General features: G+C 50.6%; 1 protein-coding gene across 4 annotated transcripts in view; it reads left to right on the forward strand.

Moving 5' to 3' along the window:
• Positions 1 to 19,416, forward strand: part of tnni3k (TNNI3 interacting kinase) — a 101,454-nt gene extending 82,038 nt beyond the window's left edge. For 3 of the 4 annotated variants that reach the window (XM_070886473.1, XM_070886474.1, XM_070886475.1), the window contains 4 exons: positions 6,097 to 6,156; positions 6,313 to 6,482; positions 14,745 to 14,824; positions 16,231 to 19,416. In XM_070886473.1, coding sequence (XP_070742574.1) covers positions 6,097 to 6,156; positions 6,313 to 6,482; positions 14,745 to 14,824; positions 16,231 to 16,304 — 384 coding nt within the window. In that variant the 3' untranslated portion in view covers positions 16,305 to 19,416. Of the gene's footprint in view, positions 1 to 6,096; positions 6,157 to 6,312; positions 6,483 to 14,744; positions 14,825 to 16,230 lie in introns of those variants that run through there. The other variant, XM_070886476.1, reaches the window with a different exon arrangement.
• The last annotated feature ends 2,707 nt before the right edge of the window (positions 19,417 to 22,123 follow it).

Raw genomic sequence — 22,123 nt, forward strand, 5'->3', positions numbered from 1 at the left:
GATCCTGAAAATCCCCTGGGAGGACAGACGCACCAATATTAGCGTCTTCATCCAGGCCAACATCCCCAGCATTGAAGCACTGACCACACTCGATCAGCTCCACTGGGCAGGCCACATAGTTCGCATGCCAGACACAAGAACACAAGAACACAAGAACACAAGAACACAAGAACACAAGAAGGCCATCTAGCCCCTCGAGCCTGCTCCACCATTCAACAAGATCATAGCTGATCTGGCCGTGGACTCAGCTCCACTTACCCGCCCACTCCCCATAACCCTTAATTCCCTTATTGGTTAAAAATCTATCTATCTGTGACTTGAATACATTCAATGAGCTAGCCTCAACTGCTTCCTTGGGCAGAGAATTCCACAGATTCACAACCCTCTGGAAGAAGAAATTCCTTCTCAACTCGGTTTTAAATTGGCTCCCCCGTATTTTGAGGCTGTGCCCCCAAGTTCTAGTCTCCCCGATCAGTGGAAACAATCTCTCTGCCTCTATCTTGTCTATCCCTTTCATTATTTTAAATGTTTCTATAAGATTACCCCTCATCCTTCTGAACTCCAACGAGTAAAGACCCAGTCTACTCAATCTATCATCATAAGGTAACCCCCTCATCTCCGGAATCAGCCGAGTGAATCGTCTCTGTACCCCCTCCAAAGCTAGTATATCCTTCCTTAAGTAAGGTCCTTCCTTAAGTAAGACTCCCAAAGCCAGCGCTCTACTCGGAACTCCTTCACGGCAAACTGGCCAAAGGTGGGCAGAGGAAACGTTACAAGGACACCCTCAAAGCCTCCCTGATAAAGTGCAACATCCCCACCGACACCTGGGAGTCCCTGGCCAAAGACCACCCTAAGTGGAGGAAGTGCATTCGGGAGGGCGCTGAGCTCCTCGAGTATCATCGCCGAGAGCATGTAGAAATCAAGCGCAGGCAGCAGAAGGAGCGTGCGGCAAACCTGTCCCACCCACCCCTTCCCTCAACCACTGTCTGTCCCACCTGTGACAGAGACTGTGACTCTCGTATTGGACTATACAGCCACCTAAGAACTCATGCTAAGAGTGGAAGCAAGTCTTCCTCGATCCCAAGGGACTGCCTATGATGATGACTGAGGGAGCACTGCACTGTCGGAGGGGCAGTAATCAGGGAGCACTGCACTGTTGGAGGGGCAGTACTGAAGGAGCACTGCACTGTTAGAGGGGCAGTACTGAAGGAGCACTGCACTGTCAGGGGCAGTACTGAGGGAGCGCTGCACTGTCGGAGGGGCAGTACTGAAGGAGCACTGCACTGTTGGAGGTGCAGTACTGAAGGAGCACTGCACTGTCAGAGGGGCAGTACTGAGGGAGCGCTGCACTGTCGGAAGGCAGAACTGAGGGAGCGCTGCACTGTCGGAGAGGCAGTGCTGAGGGAGTGCTGCACTGTCGGAGGGGCAGTACTGAGAGAGTGCTGCACTGTCAGGGGCAATAGTGAGGGAGTGCTGCACGGTCATAGATGCTATTTATCGGATGAGACATTAAACCAAGGACCCTTGAGAAGGTGGTGGTGAGCCGCCTTCTTGAACCGCTGCAGTCCGTGTGGTGAAGGTGCTCCCACAGTGCTGTTAGGGAGGGAGTTCCAGAATTTTGACCCAGTGATGATGAAGGAACGGCTGATTATATGTCCACGTGTGGACGGTGTGTAACTGGGAGGGGAACGTGGAGGTGGTGGTGTTCCCATGTGCCTGCTGCCCTTGTCCTTCTAGGTGGTGAAGGTTGAGGGTTTGAGAGGTGCTGCCGAAGATTAAATCGGTTAATACTTCTGATAAAATAGTGGAGACAAACATGTTAAACTGCGATCGCACAATGCAATCTCGAAGCCCAGGGTTTAATTTGCAGTTCAGTCATTCTTTAATAATATTTAAGTGTAAGCAAATGAATTTACTTCTCCTGTTGTCCATGTTAAAGCAATTCCCAGTGACTGTTTACATCCGGTCATGAAACGTTGGACGAACTTTGTCCAGCAGTGATCATCTTTGAAGGATCCCTGCTGAAAGAGGAAAATATCGCATTAAACGCGTACATGAAGGAAGTATCATCGGCGACAGAATGTGCCGATATATCAGTGGAGTTAATGTGTGGCTAGTTCAGATTGCTATCATTATCTAGTTAATACTTGGCTCAATACCTTTTTTGCAGTTGTAAACTTATTTAAAAGGAAGACTTGCATTTTTATAGCGACTTTCACAACTTCAGGACTTCCCAAAGTGCTTTACGGTCAATGAAGTCTAGCCATGATCGTAATGTGGGAAACACAGCAGCCAATTTGTGCACAGCAAGCTCCCATAAACAGCAATGAGATAAATGACCAGATAATCTGGGTTTTTTTTGAGGGTTGTTGATTGAGGGATAAATATTGGCCAGGACACCGGGGAGAACTCTCCTGCTCTTCTTCGAAATAGCGCCATGGGATCTTTTACGCCGAGCTGCGAGAGCAGATGGGGCCTCGGTTTAACGTTTCATCCTAAAGATGGCACGTCCGACAGTGCAGCACTCCCTCAGCACTGCACTGGAGTGTCAGCCTGCAGTGGGACTTGAACATTGTGACTCAGGGACAAGAGTGCAAGCCATTGAGCCACGGCTGACACGAATGCCAGGCAGGTCAGATTTGGAATTGAGATACAGATCAGCCATGATCTAATCGAATGGCGGAACAGGCTTGAGGGGCTGATTGGTCTCCTCCTGTTCCTACGGAAGGCACTAGATGCCAGTAGGGTTGGTATTATATCTGTAATGTACCTATGAATGACTCCACGAGGCAATGTGTTGTACACAAACTGTAGTGACCCTGGTCCTTTATTCCTAACTCCAGAGTGAGGCAGCCACATGGTGGCTCCCCTTTTATGCAGCCCCTGCCACCAGGGCAGGAAACCCCGATCTCCACCAGTTGCACCCTCTAGTGGTGCCAGCATGTATATACAGTGTAAACCTTATTGATGGTATATCAGGTAACAAGTCTCCATCTGATGCAACTATACAGTGACTACACAGAGAGTATATCTATAGTCTGCATATATAACAGTTGGAATGCTGGAAAAGATCTCAAAGATGAAAATGATGATTTTGAAATGTGGTGCAGGGTGGGGGTGGGCGGGGGAGTGAGGGGGTTGATTGTAAATTTAGTGACACTTATCAAATGTTTTGCTCCGCCCTACCTCAACTAATAATTTTTATACAGAATTACAGAGAATGAAAAGCACAGAAACAGGCCACTGAGCCCAACCGCTCCACACCAGCCCCCTCCCACCCCTCTCTATCTCACCCTATCCCCATATCCTTCTATACCTTTCTCCCTTTATCTAGCTTCCTCTTAAATGCATGAATAGTATCCACCCCGGCCACTCCCTGTGGCAGCGAGTTCCACATTCTCACCACTCTCTGGGTAAAGAGGTTTCATCTGATTGGAGTAACGATCTATTTTATTGATGGCCCCTAATTTTATTCTTCCCCATATGTCTAAACATCTTCTCTACGTCTACCTTATCCATCCCCTTCAGAGCAGGGAATGTTAAGGGGAGATTTTGTTATGCATGTAACCCTTGGTAACCTGTATTACACCACCACCAGAGGGCCTACCTGTTGGAGTCCCAGGGGATCCCAGCATCCCTTGGGAGCACGGTATATAAGCAGGTCACCCACGAGGTACCTGCACTCTGGAGTCTTATTAAAGGAGCTAAGGTCACACTTACTCATTGCTCACAGTACTCAGTTTCATCCTTTATTATGAGCATATCAGCTTTAACAGAGGTATTCAATATTGTGAGGGGTTTTGATAGACCAAGTAGAGAGATGCTAGTTCGTCCGGCAAGTGGGACAGTAATCAAAGGTCACAGATTTAAATTAATTGGCAAAAGATCGATGGGGGAAATTCGGAGAAATTCCTTCACACAGGGAATTGTGAAGATCCGGAGCATACAACTTGAAAGGGAGGTGGAAGCAGATTCAAAAAGCAATTGGACATGTATTTGAAGAGGGCTAATTTGCAGGTTATGGGGAAAACTCTGGGGTTTGCGACTAAATTGCATCTTTCAAAGCCAGCACAGGCACGACGGGCCAAATGTGTGCAGTGAGATTCTGTGATTCGATGATCATTTTAAAGACCCCTATCAGGTCACCTATCAGCCTTCACTTTCGAGAGAAAAGAGTCCCAACTGGTTCTATCATTCTTGATCGATATAATCTCTCAGTTCTGGTATCATCCATGTAAATCATTTTGTATCTTCTCCAGTGTCTCTATATCCTTTTTATAAAATGGAGACCAGAACTGTGCGCAGTGCTCCCAGTGTGATATGGAGACCAGAACTGTGCGCAGTGCTCCCAGTGTGATATGACCAGAACTGTGCGCAGTGCTCCCAGTGTGATATGACCAGAACTGTGCGCAGTGCTCCCAGTGTGATATGACCAGAACTGTGCGCAGTGCTCCCAGTGTGATATGACCAGAACTGTGCGCAGTGCTTCCAGTGTGATATGACCAGAACTGTGCACAGTGCTCCCAGTGTGATACGGAGACCAGAACTGTGCACAGTGCTCCCAGTGTGATATGACCAGAACTGTGCACAGTGCTCCCAGTGTGATACGGAGACCAGAACTATACACAGTGCTCCCAGTGTGATATGACCAGAACTGTGCGCAGTGCTTCCAGTGTGATATGACCAGAACTGTGCACAGTGCTTCCAGTGTGATATGACCAGAACTGTGCACAGTGCTCCCAGTGTGATATGGAGACCAGAACTGTGCGCAGTGCTTCCAGTGTGATATGACCAGAACTACGCGCAGTGCTCCCAGTGTGATACGGAGACCAGAACTGTACACAGTGCTCCCAGTGTGATATGACCAGAACTGTGCGCAGTGCTTCCAGTGTGATATGACCAGAACTGTGCACAGTGCTTCCAGTGTGATATGACCAGAACTGTGCACAGTGCTCCCAGTGTGATATGGAGACCAGAACTGTGCGCGGTACTCCCAGTGTGATACGACCAGAACTGTGCACAGTGCTCCCAGTGTGATACGGAAACCAGAACTGTGCGCGGTACTCCCAGTGTGATACGACCAGAACTGTGCACAGTGCTCCCAGTGTGATATGGAGACCAGAACTGTGCGCAGTGCTTCCAGTGTGATATGACCAGAACTACGCGCAGTGCTCCCAGTGTGATACGGAGACCAGAACTGTACACAGTGCTCCCAGTGTGATATGACCAGAACTGTGCGCAGTGCTCCCAGTGTGATATGGAGACCAGAACTGTGCACAGTGCTCCCAGTGTGATATGGAGACCAGAACTGTGCACAGTGCTCCCAGTATGATATGACCAGAACTGTGCACAGTGCTCCCAGTGTGATACGGAAACCAGAACTGTGCGCGGTACTCCCAGTGTGATACGACCAGAACTGTGCACAGTGCTCCCAGTGTGATACGGAGAGCATAACTGTGCGCAGTGCTCCCAGTGTGATATGACCATAACTGTGCACAGTGCTCCCAGTGTGATATGACCAGAACTATGCGGAGTGCTCCCAGTGTGATACGGAGACCAGAACTGTGCACAGTGCTCCCAGTGTGATATGGAGACCAGAACTGTGTGCAGTGCTCCCAGTGTGATATGACCAGAACTGTGCACAGTGCTCCCAGTGTGATACGGAGACCAGAACTGTGCACAGTGCTCCCAGTGTGATATGGAAATCAGAAGTGTGCACAGTGTGATTTGGAGACCAGAACTGTGCACAGTGCTCCCAGTGTGATATGACCAGAGCTGTGCACGGTGCTCCCAGTGTGATATGGAGACCAGAACTGTGCACAGTGCTCCCAGTGTGATATGGAGACCAGAACTGTGTGCAGTGCTCAGTGTGATATGGAGACCAGAATTGTGCACAGTGCTCCCAGTGTAAAATGGAGACCAGAACTGTGCACAGTGCTCCCAGTGTGATATGGAGACCAGGACTGTGCACAGTGCTCCCAGTGTGATATGACCAGAACTGTGCACAGTGCTCCCAGTGTGATATGGAGACCAGGACTGTGCGGAGTACAAATAAGGTTGGCACACTATCTTACCACTTTTACCTTTCACCTGTAGGAAAGACCTGACTTTTCAGAACTGCTGACCAATTTGGAGGAGTGCCTTTGCAACGTCGAGGTAAGAATGGACGAGTAACTACATCAGGTGGATCTTTGTTGAACTGGAGGAATGATCTTCACTGGGCAATTGGGATTTTTCTTAGCCTTGTCATTCCTCACGGTTTCTCCTATCATTATCATCTAACGTCTCCTTCTTCCTCCTCCTTGGACCCAGCTGATGTCCCCGGCCTCCAGTAACAGCAGCGGCTCCCTCTCGCCCTCGTCCTCCTCCGACTGCCTGATGGCCCGCGGGGGGCCAGGCAGGAGTCACGTGGCGGCTCTGCGTACCCGCTTCGAGCTGGAGTACGCGCTGAACGCGCGGGCGTACGCGGCCTGGTCTCAGAGGTAAGCCGCAAGGCGGGCGATGGGACTCTGGGCGAGCCAGGACTTCAAAGTAATGTGACTTTAGCAAGGGTGCCCAAGACGTAAAAATACACGGCCTCAAATTTCCTCAGGGCAGAAGGGCTGGTCGGAAAAAGGCGCCGACATGTCTGCATCAATTAGCAACAACAACTTGCATTTATATAGCGCCTTTAACATAGGGAAACATCCCAAGGCGCTTCACAGGAATATCATGAGATACAAATTTGACACCGAGCAGTATAATTAGAAATTAGCACAAGTGATCAAAAGCTTGGTCAAAGAGGTCGGTTTTAAGGAGCGTCTTGAAGGAGGAGAGATAGTTAGAGAGGCGGAGAGGTTTAGGGAGGGAGTTCCAGAGCTTGGTGCCTAGGTAACAGAAGGCATGGCTACCGATGATGGAGCAGTTATAATCAGGAATGCTCAAGAGGGCAGAATTAGAGGAGCGCAGAGATCTCGGAGGGGCGGCGGGGGTGGGAGGAGGGGCTGTTGTGGGGCTGGGGCTGTTGTGGGGGCTGGAGGAGATTAGAGATAGGGAGTGGCGAAGCCATGGAGGGATTTGAAAATAAAGATGAGAATTTTGAAATCGAGGCGTTGCTTAACTGGGAGCCAATGTAGGTCAGCGAGCACAGGGGGTGATGTGTGAGCGGGACTTGGTGCAAGTTAGGACACGGGCAGCGAGTTTTGGATGACCTCAAGTTTACGTAGGGTAGAATGTGGGAGGCCAGCCAGGAGTGCGTTTGAGTACTCAAGTCTAGAGGTAACAAAGACATGGATGAGGGTTTCAGCAGTAGATGAGCTGAGGCACGGGTGGAGACGGGCGATGTTACGGAGGTGAAAATAGGCGGTCTTAGTTATGCTGCGGATATGGGAGTCGAAAGTTCATTTCAGGGTCAAATACGACACCAAGGTTGTGAACAGTCTGATTCAGCCTCAGACAGAAGTTGGGGAGAGGGATGGAGTCGGTGGCTGGGGAACGCAGTTTGTGGCGGGGATCGAAAACAATGGCTTCGGTCTTAAGGGATTCTGCGATCAGTGAAATCTCCACCAGCCCCTCGTAGCAGCTTAGAAATCACTAGATCTACTTTGCCTTCTACCAGCCTTGATACAAGAATAACGGAGTTGTTGACTAATCATAGCAATGAATCTCTATCCAGTTGCTCATAAGTGTCAGCTTGGCTCTGAGTAGCACTCTGACTTTGGAGTCAGAAGGTTGTGGGTTCAAGTCCCACTCCAGAGCCTTGGCCACATTATCCATGCTGTGGGAGCGCTGCACTGTTAGATGAGCCATTAAACCACGGCTCCGTTTACCTGCTCAGGTGCATGTAAAAGATCCCACGGCACTATTTTGAAGAAGAGGGGAGTTCTTCCCGGTGTCCTGGGGCTAATATTTATTCCTCAATCAACATCACAGAAAACAGATTATCTGGGTCATTATCACATTGCTGTGTGTGGGAGCTTGCTGTGCGCAAATTGGCTGCCGCGTTTCCCACATTACAACAGTGACTACACTCCAAAAGTACTTCGTTGGCTGCGAAGAGCTTTGGGATGTCCTGAGGAGGCCGTGAAAGATGCTATACAAATGGAAATTATTTTTATTGTTGTATGATTCTGATTCACTTTGAATACACTGGAAATTAAGTAATTTCAGGGAAAATTGTCGATGTCATTCACATTGGGGGTGTCAATCTGACCTGGGATAACTTGGTATTACACAAGGTTTCCTCTTGTAGTTATGTCCTTTTCGTCTGCCAGGCTTCCTAGCAACCATCTCCACGTACACAGTGACAATGGATTCCATACGCTGCTGGTTGAACAAATGTAACATCCAGCGACACGGCCCACCTGCGGGCGGAGACAACCATTGAATGAGTGTTTGTATTGGACACAGTGTCAGGAAGCACTGCGTGCTTGTCTGCGGACCGACAACAGCTCACCTCCGCCTCACCTGCCTATCCACAGACCGCTGGACAGGAAGACTTGCATTTCTGCAGTGCCTTCCGCCACCCCATGACATCCCAAGGTATTCACCGCGACACTTCTGAAGTGTATTCACCAACTCCCCCAGGGGTACCCACCACCAATGCTCCCCCTCATTTACTTTGGGTGGCCGGGCCCCTTTAAGGGGCTGCGTGGCCCAGTCACAGTCTTGCGCATGCGTGGAAATTAACCCTGGGAATGCTGGTACTGGGCTGTGCAGGACCGTAATGTAGCTAAGCTGCTTAGAAACATAGAAAATAGGAGCAGTAGTAGGCCATTTGGCCCTTCGAGTCTGCACCACCATTCAATATGATCATGGCTGATCCTCTTTCTCAACACCATATTCCCGCTTTTTCCCCATACCTCTTGTCATTTTTGTCTAGAAATCTATCTATCTCTCTCTTGGATATATTCAGTGTCTCGGCCTCCACAGCCTTCTGTGGTAGAGAATTCCACAGGTTCACCACCCTCTGAGTGAAAAAATGTCTCCTCATCTCTGTCCTAAATTTCCTACCCCATCATCATCATAGGCAGTCCCTCGAAGCGAGGATGACTTGCTTCCACACCAAAAAGGGATGTGTTCACAGGTGTTTCAATGAAGGACTAATATTCCGGGTCCCGAACTACATCCTGAAGGGTGGAAGATGCCTGTGCGTGGATTTTTTTAACGTGTGGTGGCCGTTGCACACCAGCCACCACACGGGCTTGACAGAGCGAGGTCTTGGTCCAGTGGCAAGGATTAACCAGGACTAACTGGAGACCAGCTCTGCTGCACGGACCTAGTGCGCACACATATTGCACAGTGTGGGCTGGTCCGTGCTGCCCCTGGGCCCTTGCCTCTCCTGGGTCCCAGACTCACACCTCTCCTGGGCCCCGGTCACTTCCCTCTACATTCTCCCGCCGCTCCTTCGCCCCTCCTGCTGTGCCTGCCCGTACTGCAATCAGCGACCTGGCATCCCAGCCGTCGCCCTCCTGCAGCAACACACGCTGCTCCCTGCAGTGGTATACCGCCGTACGCTGCTCCCTCCAATGGCCCCGGCCTGCTGATGGTCTTACAGGCCGGGACCGCGCCAATTTCCAGGCCGGGCCACCACATGCTGCTCCCTCCAATGGCCCCATATCCTGAGACTGTGACCCCTTGTTCTAGACTTCCCAGCCAGGGTAAGGTCACCCACCAACCTTCCCCCTCCCCCGCGACTTACCTCACCCGGCAGCCCCAGCCCGATCTCGAGACCATGAGTGGTGGGGGGGGGCTCCTAAACTGTGAGGTGGGGGTTCTCTTCCCCAACTTCACTCACTCCCAAGGGTAGTGCCCCCAAGGTGAAGACGAGGAAGGCTGAGAGAGAGGTGGGTCACTGTAGGGTATAGCGGTGAGCAGGTGCTGCTTTACAGGGGGGTGCAGCGTAACTTAAGATCAGCCTCAGGGTTCACTCCAGCAAGCTGACCTCATGAGTCATGGTCGTGTGTTTACAAGGATTGATGTACCAACCTTATAACAACAACAACTTGCATTTATACAGCGCCTTCAACGTAGCAAAACATTCCAACGCGTTACAGATGAGCATAATCAGGTAACTAATTGACACCGAGCCACATAAGGAGATATTGGGACAGGTGACCAAAAGCTTGGACAAAAAGGTAGGTTTTAAGGAGCGTCTGAAAGGTGGGGAGAGGTAGAGAGACGGAGAGGTTTAGGGAGGGAGTTCCAGAGCTTGGGGCCCAGGCAGCTGAAGGCACGGTCGCCAATGGTGGAGCGATGGAAATCGCAGATGCGCAAGAGGCCGGAATTGGAGGAGTGCAGAGATCTCGGAGGGTTGTAGGGCTGGAGGGAGTTACAGGGATAGGGAGGGGTGTAGGGTGGGAGGGGGTTACAGAGATAGGGAGGGGTGTAGGGCGAGAGGGGTTACAGAGATAGGGAGGGGTGTAGGGTGGGAGGGGTTGCAGAGATAGGGAGGGGTGAAGGGGGAGGGGTTACAGAGATAGGGAGGGGTGTAGGGTGGGAGGGGTTACAGAGATAGGTAGGGTGGGAGGGGTTACAGAGATAGGGAGTGGTGTGGGGGAGGGGGTTACAGAGATAGGGAGGGGTGTAGGGTGGGAGAGGGTTACAGGGATAGGAAGGGGTGTAGGGTGGGAGGGGGTTACAGGATAGGGAGGGGTGTAGAGTGGGAGGGGTTACAGGGATAGGGAGGGGCAAGACCACAGAGGAATTTGAAAACAAGGACGAGAATTTTTAAATCAAGGCGTTGCCGGACCGGGAGCCAATGTAGGTCATTGAGCACAGTGGGTGATGGGTGAGCGGGACTGGGTGTGAATTAGGACACGGGGCAGTGAGCACAGGGGGTGATGGGTGAGCGGGACTGGGTGTGAGTTAGGACACGGGGCAGTGAGCACAGCGGGTGATGGGTGAGCGGGACTGGGTGTGAGTTAGGACACGGGGCAATGAGCACAGGGGGTGATGGGTGAGCGGGACTGGGTGTGAGTTAGGACACGGGGCAGCGAGCACAGGGGGTGATGGGTGAGCGGGACTGGGTGTGAGTTAGGACACGGTCAGTGAGCACAGGGGTTGATGGGTGAGCGGGACTGGGTGTGAGTTAGGACACGGGGCAGCGAGCACAGGGGGTGATGGGTGAGCGGGACTGGGTGTGAGTTAGGACACGGTCAGTGAGCACAGGGGGTGATGGGTGAGCGGGACTCGGTGTGAGTTAGGACACGGTCAGTGAGCACAGCGGGTGATGGGTGAGTGGGACTGGGTGTGAGTTAGGACACGGTCAGTGAGCACAGGGGGTGATGGGTGAGCGGGACTGGGTGTGAGTTAGGACACGGTCAGTGAGCATGGGGGGGGTGATGGCTGAGCGAGGCTAGTGCAAGTTAGGACACGGGGCAGTGAGCACGGGGCGGGGGGGAGGGTGAGTGGGACTGGGTGTGAGTTAGGACACGGGGCAGCGAGTTTTGGAAGAGCTGAAATTTACAGAGGGTGCAAGGTGGGAGGCCGGCCAGGAGAGGAGGAGGTCGGTAGAGGACAGAATATCTGCTGATCTTTTATTGCCGAATAAAGTTGCTGACACTGGATAGTAATATTGTTGTGATCTGCAACGCGCTGCCTGAAAGGGGATGTGGGTTGAAGCAGATTCAATGGGGACTGCCGAAAGGGGAGTGGGCTTTCAATGGCTCGTCACGAGGACCTGCAGCATCTTCAGACAGCTGTTGGAAAACATGAGTGAGCAGGTGAGGGATGGATGTCTGTCATTGTACTGAAGGCTGAGAGAGGACTATTGTGTGGTTGAGCGCTGAGATGTTAGAGTGGAGCTGCCAGTCATGGTATTCACTGTGTAAAAGGAGAGAGACGCACCATAATACAAAGCTTACCTGTCGAAAGGAAAGTCACCCAGTAACCCCAGCTACCTTGACGTCCTTTCATTGAGAACTTTCCGTCTTGCCCGCTGGCCTATCACAGAGTGCGCGCTCTGTGAAATGTATCTGTGGAAATAGACGGGCGAATCTCACAGCGAGACGGCCTTGCAGCTCAGCTCATGGGCTCGGGTTTCCGGCTCGGGTTATTAATGTGGATGCAGTCAGCTGCAGCTGGGTGCCTGACACCTGAGACGATGCCCGGTTACTGCTGCCGAGCGTGTCGGATTGTCTGCCATCAGTATGAACGAAAGAACTTGCATTTCTGTAGCGCCTTTCACGACCTCCGGACGTCCCAAAGCGTTTCACAGCCAATGAAGCAAGTTCTTGCAGTGTCGTCGCGGTTGCAATTCAGGGAACACGGCAGCCATGGCTCGGTGGGTAGCCGCCTCGCCTCTGACCCAGGTCGTGGTCATCACTGAAACAGATTATCTTGTCATGTTCACTGGCTGCTCTCTGTGGGAGCTTGCTGTGCAGAAATTGTCTGATGTTTCCTACATTATAACAATGATTACACTTCATTGCTGTGATGCGCATTGGCTTTCGGACGTCCTGAGGTTGTGAAAGTGGACTATATAAATGTAAGTCTTTTTTTCAAATTGTGCACCACAAGGAAACATAAACAGCAACATGATAATAACCAGGTAATGATATTATGATGTTGGCTGAGGGATAAGTATTAGCCAGGACACCAGGGAGAACTCCCCTGCTCTTCTTCAAAATAGTGCCGTGCGATCTTTTCCATCCGCCTGAGAGGGCTGAAGGGGCCTCGGTTTGATGTTGCATCCAAAAAATGGCATCTGCGACAGTGCGGCGCTCCCTCAGTACTGCCCCTCCAACTGTGCAGTGCTCCCTCATTATTGTCCCTCCAACTGTGCAGCGCTCCCTCCGTACTGCCCCTCCGACAGTGCAGCGCTCCCTCCGTACTGCCCCTCTGACAGTGCAGCACTCCCTCATTATTGTCCCTCCAACTGTGCAGCGCTCCCTCCGTACTGCCCCTCTGACAGTGCAGCGCTCCCTCCGTACTGCCCCTCTGACAGTGCAGCACTCCCTCAGTACTGCCCCTCCGACAGTGCGGCACTCCTTCAGTACTGCCCCTCCGACAGTGCGGCGCTCCCTCAGTACTGCCCCTCCCACAGTGCAGCACTCCCTCAGTACTGCACCTCCGACAGTGCAGCACTCCCTCAGTACTGCCCCTCCGAGTGTCAGCCTAGATTTTGTGCTCATGTCTCTTATGTTGGACTTGACCTCATGACCTTCTGACTCAGAGCTTGGGAGTGCTGTCCACTGAGCTATGACTGACACCTTGGGAGAATGTGGAACATGGTGTCCAGAGCTGGACCTAAATTGTCTCCCAGTCCTCCAATGCCTTGATTTTCAAATTCACAAACTCATGTTCAAATCTCTCCCTATTTCAAAGAGCCAATGCAGCCACAATGGGCCCAATGGCCTCCTCATTAATGAAATTAAATCAAATCAAACTTTACATCAGGCTTCCTTCTCACCGGATGGAATGAGTAGTCTTGGCACTCGCTCTGATGAAGTGGCTATGGTATTAGCCCTCGCCTTGTGAGTTCAAATCACAACATGACTAGTTATGAAACTGCATTCAATCATTCTGCTGATCTGCGGGCTAGAACCAGAACAACATTAGATGGATTGCTGGGATGAGGTAGATTGAGTAGATAGGGCCTTTACTCTCTGGAGTTTAGAACAATGAGAGGTGATCTCATTGAAACATGTACAATTCTAAGGGGGCTTGATCAGGGTAGATGCAGGGAGGATGTTGCCCCGGGCTGGGGAGTCTAGAGCTAGGAGTTACAGTCTCAGGATAAGGGGTCGGCCATTTAGGACTTAGATGAGGAGGAATTTCTTCACTCAGAGGGTTATGAATCTTTGGAATTGTCTGCCTCAGAGGGCTGTGGATGTTCAGTCATTGAGTATATTCAAGGCCGAGATCAATAGATTTGAGGAATCAAGGGATATGGGGATCGGGCGGGAAAGTGGAATTGAGGTCGAAGATCAGCCGTGACCTCATTGAATGGCGAGGGGGCTCCTGCTCCCATTTCTAGAAAAGCAGCTGAAATGCTGTAAAAAAACCCGACTGGTTGTCCGATCCCCCTCGGGGTAGGGAGTCTGAGGCAGGCGTGGATTACAGAGGGCTTCAGTCTCGCACTCTGCCCAGAGAGTAACTACGAATGGGCAATAATTGGGCCTTTGCCCGTGTTGACACATCCTGAGAACAAATTCCTGAAAGAAGGTTCAAATCCGTCGTGTTTCCTTCATTGCAAATTCAGGAAGAGTTATAATCGAGTAAATCAGGAGACACTGTTTCCAGGGGCAGGAGGGTCGGTAACCAGAGGGCACAGATTGAAGGTGATTGCTGAAAGAACCAGAGGGGGATGAGGACAATGTTTTTACGCAGCCAGTTGTTGTGATCTGGAACGCACTGCCAGAAAGGGCGGTGGGAGCAGATTCAATAGTAACTTTCAATGGATGCTCAGTCATTGAGTAGATTCAAGGCTGAGATCGAGAGATTTTGGGGCACTAACGGAATCAAGTGCTCATGGGATCGGGCGGGAAAGTGGAGTTGAGGTCGAAGATCAGCCATGATCTCATTGAATGGCGGAGCAGGCTCGAGGGGCCGAATGGCCGACTCCTGCTCCTATTTCTGATGTTCTTGTATTCAAAAAGGAAACGGATACAGACGTGGAAGGGAAAGATTTTCCGGGCTTTGAGGAAAGAGCGGGGAGTGGGACTAATTGGATAGCTCTGTCACAGAGCCGGCACAGGCAAGATGGGCCGAATGGCCTCCTTCTGTGCTCTGTGATTCTATGATTCTATTATTTTTCTTCCCAGCAATGACCGTCATTCTGCCCAAGGATTCCCGCTGGAGGACCTCAGGAAGAATGTGCAGTATCCACCGATGGATGTAAATGGTAAGCGGTATTGTTCCTAATTTCAGCAATCGTACAACTAGATTGCCGGCATTGCAGCCTTGGGTGGCAGGCCTGTGGCGAAAGTACTGGATTAGTAACTGAAGAGGTGTCAGCCGTGGCTCAGTGGGCAGCACTCGCCTCTGAGTCAGAAGGTTCTGTGGTTTTCAGTCTCACTCCAGAGATTTGAACACATAATCGAGGCCAACACTCCAAGTGCAGTACTGAGGGAGCAGTGCACTGTCGGAGGTGCAGTACTGAGGGAGTGCTGCACTGTCGGAGGTTCAGTACTGAGGGAGTGCCGCACTGTCGGAGGTGCAGTACTGAGGGAGTGCTGCACTGTCGGAGGTTCAGTACTGAGGGAGTGCCGCACTGTCGGAGGGGCAGTACTGAGGGAGTGCTGCACTGTCGGAGGGGCAGTACTGAGGGAGCGCTGCACTGTCGGAGGGGCAGTACTGAGGGAGCGCTGCACTGTCGGAGGGGCAGTACTGAGGGAGCGCTGCACTGTCGGAGGGGCAGTACTGAGGGAGTGCTGCACTGTCGGAGGGGCAGTACTGAGGGAGCGCTGCACTGTCGGAGGGGCAGTACTGAGGGAGCGCTGCACTGTCGGAGGGGCAGTACTGAGGGAGCGCTGCACTGTCGGGACAGTATTGAGGGAGTGCTGCACTGTTGGAGGGTCAGTATTGAAGGAGCGCTGCACTGTCGGAGGGGCAGTATTGAGGGAGCGCTGCACTGTTGGAGGGGCAGTATTGAGGGAGCGCTGCACTGTCGGAGGGGCAGTATTGAGGGAGCGCCGCACTGTCGGAGGGGCAGTACTGAGGGAGCCCCGCACTGTCGGAGGTGCCGTCTTTCGGATGAGACGTTAGACCGAGGCCCCGTCTGCTCTCTCAGGTGGACGTAAAAGATCCCAGGGATCTATTTTGAAGAGCAGGGGAAATTCTCCCCTGTGTCCTGGGCCCAATATTTATCCCTCCACCAACATCACTAAAACAGATGATCTGATCATGATCGCATTGCTGTTTGTGGGAGCTTGCTGTGCGCAAATTGGCTGCCGCGTGTCCCACATTAGAACAGTGACTACACTCCAAACATACATGCTGAGGATGTGAAAGGTGCTATAGAAATGAATGTTGTTTGTTTAGAATATAAAATGCTGGGCCACAAAGGGCTATTCAGGCAGAACATTATTAAAAAGGGGAATTGGACACGTTTATGAAAAGGAAGAATATAAAAAGGTGAGGAATTGTGAAGTAGACGACCCTAGTTGAATGGCTGGCACCAACACAAGGGGTTGAATGGCCTCCTTCTACACTTGTAATTCCTACGGTTCTAAGCCCAGAGACACTGCAGGCAAGAATACTTTAGACTGAGGAGTGCAGCTTTAAAATGCTCGCTTCTTTGTGTTGCAGGTTACGTGTCTGACCCTCTCAGTACCATGCGGTACAATTCCTGCAGCAGCGGCAGTTTCGAAGATAGTGGCTGAGATCCCACAGGATCACTTTACGGCTGAGTAAATCCCCGATGGGCGAGGGACTCACTGACAGAGGAGGAGGAAGAGGAGTTGCTGAATCGACCATAAGCAACAGCATTAAATACCAATTAGGCAGAGAATATCGGCGAGTGGTTCGGTCTCAGTTGTCACTCCGCTAATTCCTCACTTAATTTTGTTGAACGCTTATATTCCCAATATAGAATTGCACAGAGAATGTACAGCACATGAACAGACCATTGGGTCCGTCGCTCCGTGCCGGGGTTTATGCCCCACCGCTCCGTGCCGGGGTTTATGCCCCACCGCTCCGTGCCGGGGTTTATGCTCCACACCAGCCCCCTCCCACCCCTCTCCATCTCACCCTATCCCCATATCCTTCTATTCCTTTCTCCATCATGCGTTTATCCAGCTTCCCCTTAAATACATCGATACTATTCACCTCAACCCCTCCCTGTGGTAGCGAGTTCCACATTCTCACCGCTCTCTGGGTAAAGAAGTTTCTCCTGAATTCCCCATTGGGTTTATCAGTGACTGTCTTATACTGATGGTCCCTAGTTCTGGTCTCCCCCACAAGGGGAAACATCTTCTCTACGTTGACCCGATCAAACCCTTTCATAATTTTAAAGACCTCTATCAGGTCACCCCTCAGGCTTCTCTATTCTAGAGAAAAGAACCCCAGGTTGTACAGCCTTTCCTCATAGCTATACCCTCTCGTCCTTGTAATATGTGATAAACTGAAACAAACCGTACAGTTTTATCAATCGGTCAATTAATGCGATGCAAAGATTGTGTGTTGAATTTCAAGATGTTATAACAGAATATTTGTCTTTTTTGCTGAAGATTATCATATTATTTGCTGAGACCAATATCAAGGGTCAGTTATTAATGTCTCCTTCCCTGGCTGTCTGATGTGCTGATTGCAATTGCACTGATTGACAGGGGCGAAAGGAAGCGACTCAATATAGAGTCAATAGAATGTTGGAAAATGATCACTAATGCATCCACTATTTCTATGGCCACTTCCTTAAGTACTCTGGGATGCAGACTATCGGGCTGCGGGGATTTATCGGCCTTCAATCCCATCAATTTCCCCAACACAATTTCCTGACTAATAAGGATTTCCTTCAGTTCCTCCTTTCCGCTAGACCCTCGAATCCCTATTATTTCTGGAAGGTTATTTGTGTTTTCCTTCGTGAAAACAGATCCAAAGTATTTGTTCAATTGGTCTGCCATTTCTTTGTTCCCCATTATAAATTCATCTGATTCTGACTGCAAACGACCTACGTTGGTCTTCACTAATCTTTTTCTCTTCACATATCTATAGAAGCTTTTGCAGTCAGTTTTTATGTTCCCGACAAGCTTCCTCTCATATTCTATTTTCCCCCTCCTAATTAGACCCTTTGTCCTCCTCTGCTGAATTCTAAATTTCTCCCAGTCCTCAGGTTTGCTGCTTTTCTGGCCAATTTATATGCCTCTTCCTTGGATTTAACACTATCCCTAATTTCCCTTGTTAGCCACGGTTAAGCTACCTTCCAAGTTTTATTTTTACTCCAGTCAGGGATGTACAATTGTTGAAGTTCATCCATGTAATCTATAAATGCCTGCTATTGCCTATCCACCGTCAACCCTTTAAGTATCATTTGCCAATCTATCCTAGTCAATTCACGTCTCATACCATCAAAGTTACCTTTCCTTAAGTTCAGGACCCTAGTCTCTGAATTAACACTGTCACTTTCCACCTTAATAAAGAATTCTACCATATTATGGTCATTATTCCCCAGGGGGCCTCGCACAACAAGATTGCTAATTAGCCCTCTCTCATTACTCATCACTCAGCCTAGGATGGCCAGCTCTCTAGTTGGTTCCTCGGCTCCCTCCAAAAAATTCTCCAGGATGCCCACTGTTCCCTGCATCTTTGGGTCCGCTATCTGTATCCCATCGCCAGTTGTTATGTATGGAGAAAGAGTCAGACTGAACACTGTGAGCTCAAAGTAAAGTGTGACCTTAGTCTTTTATTGCAGGTCTCGGGGATGCTCAAGGGGCCAGAATTGGAGAAGTGCAGAGATCTCGGAGGGTTGTGGGGCTGGTGGAAGTTACAGAGATTGGGAGGGGAGTCTTTAATACAACTCCAGAGTGCCTAAGCAGCATGGCAGACAACCTTTTATACTCCCTTGCGCGAGGTGTGTGGGTGACCCTTGTGCCTCCAACAGTTGCGCCCTCTGGTGGCAAATCTTGCACAGTTACAATGTTTCCATACATAACATCACTCCCCGCCCCCCCCAAAGTCTTTGATACAAATTATTTACAAGTTGAGACAGTCTGGGGCCCTATGCTCCCTGGTTGATCGTCTGAGTTCAAACTCTGGCATGGGTGAGCTGGTCGGACCATTGCTGCACTGTGGCGCGGCTGGTGTGACAGGACTGTTGGGAATGGTGGGTTCATCCTCTTCATTGACAGTGAGGTCGATTGATGGTTGGGTGTGTGTTGGTTGATCGACGATGGTGATGTCCTCTTCAGGTTGTTCCTGGTTGTCGGTGAACCGCAGTTTGGTCTGATCCAAATGCTTTCTGCACGTTTGTCCATTCAATAGTTTGACTATGAACACTCTATTCCCCTCATTGGCCAAGACAGTGCCAGCAACCCATTTAGGACCATGACCGTAATTAATGACAAACCCAGGGTTATTAACATCAATGGCACGCGATACAGCCGCGCGATCGTGGTACATGTTTTGCCGGTGACGCCGAGTTTCCACATGATTATTTAGATCCGGGTGGACTAGGGAGAGCCTGGTTTTGAGTGCTCTCTTCATTAGCAATTCTGCAGGGGGATCCCCAGTGAGCGAGTGGGGTCACGTCCGATAGCTGAGCACAACCCGAGATAACCGGGTCTGCAAGGAACCTTCTGTCATGTATGTAACCTCCATGTAACACCACTGCAATACTGTATATACTTAAGCAATGCACACCTTGACCACAGGGGTGAACTTGTGGGAGACACTCCTTACCTGGTCACCCAGATATATAAAGGGAGGTCCCACGCAGGGTCATCACTTCTTGGTCCTGTGAATAAAGGTTCAGCTCATAGAGTGACCTTGTCCATAGAATGTGCCTCGTGTGGGTTTTGTGCCATTGAGTAAGGACATTACATTGGCGACGAGAAACGGGAATCAACGACCCACGAGAATGGCCATCGGTAGCACAGAGGAACGGTACTTTGTTGGTGAGGACTGGGACGATTTCATTGAGCGGCTCCAGCAAAGCTTTGTCATGAAAGATTGGCTGGGAGATGCAATGGCCGACAAGCGAAGGGCACATCTGTTGACCAGCTGCGGACCTAAGACTTACGCGCTCATGAAGGACCTACTAGCACCCGAAAAGCCGGCGGACAAAACCTTTGAAGAGCTCAGCAAACTAATCGGTGAGCACCTCAAACCGGCGAGCAGCATACACATGGCCCGACACAGATTCTATACCCACCGACGTCGTGAAGGACAGAGCATACCGGACTTCATTGTGGACCTCCGGCATTTGGCCAGCCTCTGTAAGTTCACAGACGCCTGCAGGGGGGGGGGGATGTTAAGGGATTTCTTTATTGAGGGCATCGGTCATGCGGGGATTTTCCAAAAGTTAATTGAGACCAAGGACTTGACTTTGGAAGCGGCGGCGGTGATGGCTCAGACTTTCATGGCGGGGGAGGAGGAAACCAAAATAATATACGCGTGCAATTCTGCCTCCAACACGGTGGGGGATCAGGGAGTCAATATCATAAACGCGACTCAGAGCCCTGCAGGCAGTCAAGGGCACTTCAACACACCCCAGGCAGCAATAGACCCCAGAGTAGGTTTTCAACAGAGACAATGACAGGCTGAACGGATATTTACGCCATCACAGTGGACAATGCGGTTCGGGATGGGGCTATTGACACTCACTAACAGTGTACTCAAGGGCAGTCAAAGGGACAACCAGCGAGGAATGCAGGGTCATAGCTCCTTTGTTCACAACAATGGGAATCTCAGCTCATGCTGGAGGTGTGGGGGCAAACACTTTGCCAGGACTTGAAGGTTTCAACAATTTGTCTGTAGAAATTGCAACCTCAGTGGCCATTTAGCTCGAATGTGCAGGAAGCCTGTAACCAGGCTAATTTATGAGGCGGATGGACCAGAAAAGGGGTCTGTGAGGCAGGATGACTCTTGGGGCAAATCAATGGATGCTGAAGTTCAGCGGGTTCATGTGGCAAACATTCACAGCTCATATACCAAAATGCCTCCAATGACGATGAAGGTTTTATTAAACGGCATCCCTGTACGCATGAACACGGGGGACAGCCAGTCATTCATGAGCGTTCAACAATTCGAAAAGCTATGGCCACTCAAAGCTAGTAGACTCAAACTAGAACGCATTGAGACACAACTACGGACGTATACCAAAGAAATCATTCCAGTACTCGGCAGTGCAATGTTGGCGGTCACACACAATGGATCAGAGAACCAGCTGCCGCTCTGGATTGTCCCAGGCAATGGTCCCGCACTGTTGGGGAGGAGCTGGTTAGCTGAGATCAACTGGAAATGGGGGAATGTGCACGCAATGTCATCTGTGGAGCAAAGTTCGTGCTCACAAGTCCTACAACAATTTGAGTCACTATTCCAACCTGGTGTCGGGACGTTCAAAGGTACCAAAGTAATGATACGCATCACCCCGGACGCCAGACCAGTGCACCACAAAGCCAGAGCGGTGCTGTATGCGATGCGGGAGAAAATTGAGAGCGAATTGGACCGTTTGCTGAGAGAGGGCATCATCTCGCCCGTTGAATTCAGCAACTGGGCGAGCCCCATCGTTCCCATCCTAAAAGTGGATGGTTCTGTCAGGATCTGTGCCGACTACAAGGCCACTATCAATCGGGTATCCCTACAAGACCAAAACCCGCTCCCAAGAGCGGAGGATCTTTTCGCTACGCTGACAGGCGGCAAGCTGTTTACCAAGTTGGATCTCACTTCAGCCTACATGACCCAAGAACTGGCCAATGAATCTAAACAACTGGCCACCATGACTACGCATAAGGGACTGTTCGTTTACAACAGGTGCCCGTTTGGCATTCGATCAGTGGCCGCGATTTTTCAAAGAAACATGGAAAGCCTGCTCAAATCCATTCCTGGAACAATCGTATTTCAGGACGACATCCTCATCACCGGTCGTGACACTGAGGAACACCTCCACAACCTGGAGGAGGTGCTACGCTGACTGGACCGGGTAGGCCTACGACTCAAGAAGTCTAAATGTGTGTTTTTGGCTCCTGAGGTTGAGTTCCTGGGCAGGAGGGTTGCTGCAGATGGGATTCAGCCCACCGAATCCAAAACAGGCGATTCAACGAGCATCCAGGCCCGGCAACACATCGGAGTTGCGTTCATTTCTGGGACTCTTGAACTATTTCGGGAACTTTCTGCCGAACTTAAGCACATTGAAGTCGCTGCACGTGCTCTTGCGTAAGGGTTGTGATTGGTTTTGGGGGGACTGTCAAGAACGGCTTTCAATCGGGCGCGGAACCTACTTTGTTCAAATAAGTTATTGACCCTGTACGACCCCTGTAAGAAATTGGTTCTGACATGTAATGCATCGTCCTATGGGGTTGGGTGCGTGTTGCAGCAGAGTAATGCTGAGGGCCAACTACAACCTGTGGCTTATGCTTTCAGGTCGCACTCTCCAGCTATACGGGGGTATGGGATGGTTGAGAAGGAGGCACTCGCATGTGTCTATGGTGTAAAAAAAAATGCATCAGTACCTTTTTGGCAGGAGGTTCGAATTAGAAACGGACCA

Source organism: Pristiophorus japonicus, chromosome 8, assembly GCF_044704955.1.
Source record: "Pristiophorus japonicus isolate sPriJap1 chromosome 8, sPriJap1.hap1, whole genome shotgun sequence".
Taxonomy (NCBI): domain Eukaryota; kingdom Metazoa; phylum Chordata; class Chondrichthyes; family Pristiophoridae; genus Pristiophorus; species Pristiophorus japonicus.